This window comes from Rattus norvegicus, chromosome 3, assembly GCF_021556685.1.
Source record: "Rattus norvegicus strain SHRSP/BbbUtx chromosome 3, alternate assembly SHRSP_T2T, whole genome shotgun sequence".
Lineage (NCBI taxonomy): Eukaryota > Metazoa > Chordata > Mammalia > Rodentia > Muridae > Rattus > Rattus norvegicus.
The window spans coordinates 18,936,338-18,946,563 of NC_141536.1; the positions used below are offsets into that span (position 1 = coordinate 18,936,338).

The following is a 10,226-nucleotide window of genomic DNA, read 5'->3' on the forward strand; positions in this document are numbered from 1 at the left end:
CCAGCAGCATACCTGCCCCTCTTATCTACTTAGTCTGTGAAACAGTAGGTAGTCTCTGCCCCAGTAGATAGCTGGGATATGGCAACTAGGAGGGTAAAGGACAGGGATAAATGGTGGGGGGGATGCTGAAATAATGAGATGGGGGAGCTTTAGGCAGGTAGGGAGACTACCTGGACATCTCTAAGACTGCAAAGTCTCTAGTACAGCTGGGAGTCTCTGCTGTAGGCTGGTTTCTGATATAACAGCAACTCTTTGCCCAGTTAGGGGCTCAGATATGGCAGCTAGAATGGTGGACAACTGGGGAGAGCATAAGCAGAGACCAAGAGTGGGAGAGTGTGTAAGGCAGGCATCCTACTTGGATTTCTCCCAAACTGTAAGATATCCACTAGAACAGGGATTCTATGGCCCTGTTGGGGATGGGGCCACAGCAAGTAGGAGGGCAAAGAACTGGGGGTAGGTGTATTGGGATAATGAATAATAGGGAAGTTTGGGGAGAAGGCAACTTACCTGGATTTTCCAAGCCTGTTTGGTCTCTAGTAGATCAGGGAATCGCTGCATCAGGCTGGTGTCTGTTACAGAAGGGAATCTCTGTCTATTTGGGCACTGGTATATGGTGAGTATGAAGGTAGGGGACAGGAATAAGATGGGCAGAGGTCAAGAGTGGTACAGTTTTGTAGATGGGCAGCCTATCTAGACTTCTCAGTTTGAAAGGTCTCTAGTAGAGCAGGAAATCTCTGGTAATCATCTTTATTTATAAACACAGATTTATATTGTTATTTTTCATGCACTGTCATAACAATATGCCACAGAATGGCTTAATGGGAATACATTTCCCATTGTTCTGGAAGCTAGAACTTAATCAAAAGGTTGACACAATCATTTTCTCTGTTGCCTTCTGATGGTGCAAATCTATCATTATCTTACTGACTACAGCCTGAAGTATGTTTGCTATGGCCTCATTTGGGGGAATAAGAGGGACATCCCGGTATCTCTTCTAAGAGAAAGACTAATCTCATTGGATCAGAAACCTTTCTTAATTTCCTTTAATATTCATTACTTTATTATAAGTATCTTTTTCAAGTAGCAGTATTGTTGTTTGGTTTACTGTTTTTATATTTATGTTTTTCCACATTGTTGAAGAAACTTATAACATCATTAGCTTTCTTTTATCTGTTTTTCCATATTATTTGTATGCATTATTCCTTATACTAAGAATCAAATTTATTTGTTGTTTGAATTTTTTTCTGCTTTTATGAGTAAGGTTGCTACAGACATTAATCTGCCCCTATTTGTACCAGTGTAAATATCATTGGGTATACATCTAATACTACAATACATAGCTGTTAGAAATGCAAAAATTCCAGTGGCAAATAATACCACTCTACTTCTTTGTTTTGAAGTGACTAAGATTTTCAACTAATAAAGGACATATTAAAGCGTAAATTCTCAATATCTTGATGTACAGTGGAAGAACTCCACAGATATTTCCAGAAGTTTTTTCCCTATTAGTACAGAGATACATAGATTGACCATCTCTGACTGTTGTAATAAGCCTATTTTTAATTATTATCCTCCAAATTATGTAAAATTCTATTTTCAACTATTTTCTGTCTGTGTAGGAGTATATTTTGTTATTAAAAGTCAAGTAATCACAGGGGTCATGTATTAAACAGGATGAAAAGATGGGGAATCTTGTTATGGTTTCTACCATTATTTCTCAAGAGTGAAGGGACAGTTCTGCCTATTTCAAAAAAGGTTCTTTCCCTATGGGAGTCAATGACAATGATGCAATTTTATTATGTATGCCTCTAATTTGGATCTGGGGACAGAGATTACACCCTAGGTTATCTACATGATTTTCAAAATTAGAGCTCACTCAGACTTCCCTGAAATGTGGACAATGTATATGTTCATGTATTTATCATATCTGATTCGGAACTAATAGCTTTTCTATTGTTACAATGGCTGTATGACCACTTGAGAGGATCTAGTTGTTTCATTATGTTGGGTTCTTTCTGAAGTGAGCTGAAAAGCTTCCCATACTTTTTGCTAAAGGTATGTGTGTTTATCATGTAAGTTATACTGTCTGATAAGGCATAGTCATCTGTATCAATGCATATGTGTGGGTTTTCCTCTTTCTCTCTCTCTGTGTCTCTGTGTCTCTGTTGCTCTCTGTTTCTGTGTGTCTTTCTCATTGTCCATCTCTCTGGTCAACACATATTTCAAATTGCAAGGATCATACCATCAAATGGCAAACAGTTTTCTGTACAGTAACTTACCTGGCCAAATTTTGAGAGGGAAGGACACAACCTTCCTCAAAGACTTTGTCATAGGAAATATTTTTAAAATTTATCCATATTTTAAAGAAAGCAGAAAAATTGTATTCATTGCTTACATTTAACTTCAACACACAATTTTTATTCTGTTTTCTTTCAACTTTTGCCCAAATATCTGTGACTTTTGCCATAGTAAGCACCAATGCTCATATTCTAGCAAGTAAAAATGGCTTCTGCAATCTGCTTTCTAAGTGGTAGCCAGCATGCAATTTTCCTATTTTCTGCTACTTTTTTTTGTGTGTCTTACTGTTCCTTGAACAGATGGAAACTTTTTTCTTTTTTTTCAGACTGTTCAATTCTTAAATTTATTTTTAACTGATACATAAAAATGTAAAGAGACTAGATTTATGATGTTTTCATACTTGAGCAAATGTATGATATTTATATCAGAATAAATTTATGAAAATTTATCAGTTATTTACAGTCAAATATTCAAAATTCTTGCTTTTATTTATAAATATATAATTGCTATTTTTTGTATTTTTATGTATTTACATTTCAAATGCTATTCCCATTCCTGATTTCCTCTCTGGAAACCCCTTTTCTCATCCTCCCTCACCCTGGTTCTATGATGGTGCCCCCCTCACCCTCTTCCACCTCACCACCATGACATTTCCCTACACTAAGGAAATGAGCCTTCACAAGACCAAGGGCTTCTCCTCCTACTGATGCCAGACAATGCCATCCTTTGTTACATATGCAGCTAAAGCCATGGGTCCCTTTGGATAGTGGCTTAGTCTCTGGGATTTCTGGGAGGGTTTGGGTGGTTGATAATGTTGTTCTTCCTATGGGATTGCAAATCCCTTCAGCTCCTTCAGTCTTTTCTCTAACTCCTCCATTGGATTCCCTGTGTTCAGTCTGATGGTTAGCTGCAAGTATTCTTATCTGTATCAGTCAGGCTCTGGCAGAGCCTCTCAGGGGACATCCATATGAGCCTCTTGTCAGCAAGCACTTCTTGGCATCAGCAATAGTGGCTGGGTTTGGTGGCTGCAAATAGAATGGATCCCCAGGTGTGGCAGTCTCTGGATGGCCTTTCCTACAGTCTCTGCTCCAAACTGTGAGTATTTTGTTCCTCCTTCAAAGAAGGACTGAAGAATCCACATTTTGGTCTTCTTGAGCTTCATATGGTCTGTGATTGTATCTTGGGTATTTCAAGCTTTAGGACTAATGTACACTTATCAGAAAGTGCATACAATGTGTGTTCTTTTGTGACTGAGTTGCTTCATTCAGGATATTTTGTAGTTCCATCCATTTGGCTAAGAATTTCATGAAGTCGTTTTAACAGCTGAATCCACTATGTAAATTACCATATTTTATGTATCCATTCCTCTATTGAAGGACATCTGGGTCCTTTTCAGCTTCTAGCTGTTATAAACATGACTGCTATAAACATAATGGAGCATGTGTCCTTGTTGGAGCACTTTTTTGGCATATGCCCAGGAGTGGAATCCCTAGGTCCTCAGGTAGCACTATGTCCAAATTTCTTAGGAACCACAAGACTCATTTCCAGACTGGTTGTACCAGCTTGCAATCACCAAAACAATGGAGGAGTGTTCCTTTTTCTCCACATCCTCACCAACATCTACTGTCACCTGAGTTTTTGATCTCAGCAATTCTGTCTTGTGTGAGGTAGAATCTCAAGATTGTTTTGATTTGCATTTCCCTGATGACTAAGAATTTTGAACATTTCTCTATGTACTTTTCAGCCACTTGATATTCCTCAGCCTTGAATTCTTTGTTTAGCTCTATACTCTGTTTTTCTCACAGGGTTAGTTGATCTCTGGAGTCTAACTTCTTAAGTTTTTGTATCTATGGGATATTAGCCCTCTATTGGATGTAGGATTGGTAAAGTCCTTTTCCTAATTTATTGGTTGCCATTTTGTCCCAGTGACAGTGTTCTTTGCCTTACAGAACCTTTACAACTTTACAAGGTCCCATTTGTTGATTCTTTATCTTAGAGCATAAGCTATTGTTTTATTCAGGAAAATTTCTCCTATGCATATGTATTTGAAACTCTTCCACACTTTCTCTTCTATTAGTTTGAGTATATCTGGTTTTATGTAGAGGTCCTTGATCCACTTGGACTTGAGCTTTGTACAAGACAATAAGAATGGGTCAATTTGCATTCTTCTATGTGCTGACCTCCAGTTGAATCAGCAACATTTGTTGAAAATGCTGTCTTTTTTTCCATTGGATGTTTTTAGCTCCTTTGTCAAAGATCAAGTGACCATAGCTGTGTGGTCACTTCTGAGTCTTCAATTCTATTCCATTGGGCTACCTGCTTGTCTGTCTACCAATACTACACATTTCTTTATATCATTATAGCTCTGCAAGACAGCTAGAGGCCAGGGATGGCGATTTCCACAGAAGTACTATTATTGTTGAGAATATTTTTTCCTGTCCTGGGTTTTTGTTATTCTGAATGAATTTGCAAATTGCTCTTTCTAACTCTATGAAGAATTGATTGGGATTTTGATGGGAATTGCACTGAATCTGTAAATTGCTTTCAGCAAGAAGGCCATTTTTACTATATTAATTCTGCCAATCCATGAGCATGGGAGGTCTTTCCATCTTCTGAGATCTTCTTCAATTTCTTTCTTCAGAGACTTGAAGATTTTTTTTCTATAGATCTTTCACTTGCTTGGTTAGAGTCACATAAAGGTTTTTCATATTATTTGTGAGTACTGTGAAGGGTGACATTTCCCCAATTTCTTTATTAGCCTGCTTATTCCTTGAGTAGAGGAAGGCTACTGATTTGTTTGAATTAATTTTATATCCAGCCACTTTGCTGAAGTTGTTTATAAGCTGTAGAAGTTCTCTGAATGAATTTTTGGGGTCAGTTAAGTGTACTATTATATCATGTGCAAACAGTGATGTTTTGACTTCTTCCTTTCTAATTTGTATTCCTTTGACCTCCCTTTTTTCTAATTGCTCTGGCTAGGACTTCAAATACTATATTAGATAGGTAGGGAGATAGTGGGCAGCCAGCCTTTTCTAGTCCCTAGTTGGATTGCTTCAAGTTTCTTTCCATTTACTTTGATTTTGGCTACTGGGTTGCTGTATATTGCTTTTACTATGTTTATATATGAGCCTTGAATTCATGATCTTTCCATGGCTCTTATAAAGGAGTCTTGAATTTTGTCAAATCTTTCTCAGCATCTAATGAGATAATCATGTAGTTTTTCTTTGAGTTTGTTTATATAATGGATTATATTGATGGATTTCCATATATTGAACCATCCCTGAATCCTTAGGATGAAGCTTACTTGATCATTGTGAATGATCATTCTATTGTGTTCTTGGATTTGATTTGTGAGAATTTTATTGAGAATTTTTGCATTGATATTCATGAAACAAATTGGTCTGTGGTGCTCTTTCTTTGCCGGGTGTTGGTATGGTTTATGTCTAAGTGTAATTGTGGCTTGAAAGAATGAATTGGGCAGTGTTCTTTCTGTTTTATTTTGTGGAGTAGTTTGGAGAGTATTGGTATTAGTTCTTCTTTGAAGGTCTGATAGAATTCTGCACTAAATCCATCTGTTCCTGGGCTTTTTTTTGGTTGGGAGACTTTTAATAACAGTTTTTATTTCTTTAGAGGTTATGGGACTATTTAGATCATAGCCGATTATTCATTATATCTGACTGCTCCTCATATTTCTCTGATCTTTACATTTCTGTGATTGTCTGTTACCTCTGGTTTTCCTTTTTTTTTCCTGAAATCTTCTAACACTATTTCCAAATTCTTCTTCCAAACTTGCCTTCCAAACACTTAACTAGTGACCTATTTTTATAATCGTCCTCTATAGGTTCTTCCATTAAAGACTCCTTGTAGAACATATATCAGCTTCTTCAACCCCTTGGCTGCTTGTAAGCTAATATTCCCTCAAAACTTTTGAAGTCTATTTCTCTAAATTCATTTACAAATGTATCATATATACTATATAAAACAATATAATATTATTCAAAATAGCAAAATATTAGAATAAATCTTTCTATACACAGATAATTTCATTGTGATAAATTAATTAGTACTAACACAGAAATAAGTAAAAATGAAATATAATTAATTTTAGGCAATGTCACATTAACTTATATTTTTACAAAGTGAGACAGATGATATACTGGCAATTTAATGATTTTCTTGACTATATTAGTCAAGTTGGGGGAACTGTAGTTAAAGCTTGGAAAGTGTAAATCGGGAAATAGACATCTGCTAATCACACAGACAACCGGCCAATAAAACAGTCTTCCAATAGAACATAATGGCAGAGATTTCTCAGCCATTAGGATATCAATTCTTTTTTTTTTTGATTCATCAGGTTGTATTTATAATCTATATGAACAACAGTAATTAAAATAGAGACCATGACATTGCGAAGGTATGAGAGCCACACAGGAAGAGAAAAATCATGTCAATGCTATCACATTCCTTTTACTATTGTTTAGTGATTGATCACAATGATAGGAAAGGTTACTTGAAAAAGAAAAGAATATCAGTTTCGCTACAGAGAAAATGGGTAGGAAACACAAAGGAAGTATCTTCCTTTGGTTTAAAAACTCAGGTTAAGAATATATCAGGTGATATTTGCTTTTGGTAAAAAAAAATAAAAAACAAAAAACAAAAACAAAAACAAAAAACAAAACAAAACAAAACAAAAATAACCCACAAGGAATTTGGCTGATGTGGGAAAGTCAAATATTTTCAGTAGATATTTGACTTGTTTGAGATGCTTATATTTGAGCTGGAGATATTAATTTGAAATCATAGTCAGTTTATATAGCCTAGGAAAAATGAGGAAAATGTGATTATATTGACTGAGAATTTGTTAATAATGGAAAACGCAAAGCTCTTTGCAAGCTGTCATTGGTTTGTATATTGTTGACATATCCTCTTGGCTCCCCATTAGGACAAAGGACCAAGGGGTGTATTCTATTCTTTTCCTGGGCAGATGCTTTGACCATATGCACATGTTGCTTCCACTAATTCCCCAGATTCTATTCTTTTGCAGATCCAAAGAAGCTATCCAGGGTTCCACTCTTTGGATTTAATTCATGGAAAAACAGCTTTAGGCAAGTGGATACAAGAAAGGTTAAAAAGATGAACAGCCATTGAAATCTTATTTCTTTTTTGCTGGTAACAATTTAGATACTATTTCCTGAATCAAAAATTGCCTTGATGAAATCAAGGCAACTTGTGGAGAAACTGTATCTGGTTTGATAATTGTTCTGATGTTTCACTGTTTCCCTCTAAGAAACAATCAGCTCTTTTCAAGATGGGCACATTATATCATTTTTCAAAGCATCAGCAGCTCATTACTGCAACAAAAATCACCATATTAAGATAAAAAACATGTACTCAGTGGTTTAAAGTAATGTTATATTCAGTACTGGTGACTCACAAAATATTTTTACAATGTGATAGTAAAATCACTTCTCTTTCTTTTCCATTTCCTCTTTCACTCTCAGCAGCAGAAGAAGACCATGTGGAGAGATAATGAGAGCACTGTGTCTGAGTTCATACTCCTTGGGCTCCCTATTCGTACAGAGGATCAAGGCATGTTCTCTGCCCTCTTCCTGGCCATGTACCTGACAACTGTGCTGGGGAACCTGCTCATCATCCTGCTCATCAGGCTGGACTCTCACCTTCACACCCCCATGTACTTCTTCCTCAGCCACCTGGCCTTCACTGACATCTCCTTTTCATCAGTTAGTGCTCCAAAGATGCTCATGAATATGCTGACACATAGGCAATCCATCTCATATGCGGGGTGTGTTTCACAGATGTATTTTTACATAGTTTTTGCAGATCTTGATAGCTTTCTTCTGACCTGCATGGCATATGACAGGTATGTGGCCATCTGCCATCCTCTACACTATACGACCATCATGAGTCAGAGTCTTTGTCTTTTTCTAGTAATTGTGTCCTGGGCTTTATCCACTGCCAATGCCCTCGTCCACACCCTTCTCTTGGCTCGACTATCTCACTTTAGAAACAATACCATCCCACACTACTTTTGTGACCTCTCTGCTATGCTGAAGTTGTCCAGCTCAGACACCACCATCAATGAGTTGCTTATTCTTACTTTAGGTACTATGGTCACTATCCCACCATTCATATGTATCCTGGTCTCTTATGTCCGCATAGGCATCACCATTCTGAAAACTCCTTCCATCAAGGGAATCTGCAAAGCCTTGTCCACATGTGGCTCTCACCTCTCTGTTGTTTCTCTGTACTATGGAGCCATAATTGCACTCTATTTTGTCCCCTCATCTAATAACACTAATGACAAGGATGTGATTGTGGCTGTGATGTATACTGTGGTCACACCCATGCTGAATCCCTTTATTTATAGTCTGAGGAATCGGGATATAAAAGGAGCACTGAAACATATCCTTAGAAGGAGACTGTTTTCACAATGATGAGCATGGTTGTCTGTCTTAGCATCCCTACTTCCTTCTCCTCTTCTCCCATCCATCCTTTGTTCTTTGCCAGGGAAATTTCATGTGGATCCCTTTCTTTCACTCACTTTTCATGGTATCATTTTCTTCTCTATATAACTTTCTTGATGACATTCAGTATCTTGCCATCTTGAGAAGGTTTCTCACAAATATTCTACATATTTTTCTTTGACATGCATACATTTTAATTGTTTTTTATCGTCATCACCAAGATGTTTTATTGGACAGGTTTATTACTTTCATAGAAGACATCCTTTTCTCTGAAGATGATGAAACTGTATCTTCTTTTAGGTTATTCATATTTAATCTTATTATGTAGTGTGATTTTTAGCAGTGTTTCTATTAGCATTTTTGTGTCTGTGTATTGATATTATGCTCAGAGATATGTCTGTGTCCCATGTGTGTGCTGAGTGCCTGCACAGTTCAGAAGAATATGGTAGATCCCCTGAGACGTGGCATAGAGATGGTTGTAAGCCACAATACAGGTGCAGGACAACAAACCTGGGTCTCTCAGGAGAGGAGTTCATACTCTTAATCACAGAACCATCTTTTCTTCCTCTCCACTTTTTTTTGCCAATATTCAAATCTGGTGGATTTTATAGGGCATGATGTGATTTTTTTCATACATGTAAATAGTTCATCATATCCAAATCAAAAAGTATAGTAACTTATTCTAATACCCACTCTGTCTTAGTATGAATTTTTTTTTATTTTTGCTCTTGGGGTAATGCATAGTATTTATAATAACTGCAGAGTGAAAGATATGAAAACTCTTATTTTTTTCTTCCTATCCATAATTTGGTATTTACTGATCAACCTATGCCCATATTTCTAACCTATTTCATTTGTAACCTTATCCATTTTCCTCAAATTCTTATTGTTTGCACTAGTGTGGTGGTAATCAGGTACTCAACGCATTGTGTTTTTTGACAATCACTAAATAAAATGAAAGTGTTCTTAGTAAAAGATAAAAACAAGGATAAGAACAAGACCTATGTGGGGCTTGAAGGTTCTGAGAAGTAGGAATAAGCTGAGGTATTATATCTACTGGCAGGACTGTGATATGAGCTTTGAGGGAGTGCTGTGGTTATGAACAGTTTTTCCATGGTAAGAAGAAGGACATGCTTTTCTGAGTGTGTGATGAATTATGGCTAAGTGGATATCAGGAAGTTTGAAACCTTTGAACCAACTTCAAGCAGGTCTTCAGAGCAGTTTAATTCATATTTTATTATGATAACAAGAAAGACTGCTACTTGCTCAACTATAAAACTTTCACACTATACAAAGAAATTTTGCTTTCTGTCCCTGAATATCAACCTCCCCCTAAGCAGAGGTTCTTAATTCAGTTGATAGTAGTTGATGGTAAGACAGATAGGTCAGTAAAATAGAACAGGAGAATTTAAAGGCTACTTAAATGCTGCTAAGCTAGCACTT

General features: G+C 36.7%; 1 protein-coding gene across 2 annotated transcripts; it reads left to right on the forward strand.

Annotated features, from left to right (window-relative positions):
• Nucleotides 1-470: 470 nt before the first annotated feature.
• Or1j14 (olfactory receptor family 1 subfamily J member 14) lies at nucleotides 471-8,753 on the forward strand. Of its 2 annotated transcripts, XM_087653700.1 has the most exons (2): nucleotides 471-485; nucleotides 7,806-8,753. In XM_087653700.1, the coding sequence occupies exons 1-2, from the start codon at nucleotides 471-473 to the stop codon at nucleotides 8,751-8,753; spliced, it is 963 nt and encodes a 320-aa protein (XP_087509826.1).
• The last annotated feature ends 1,473 nt before the right edge of the window (nucleotides 8,754-10,226 follow it).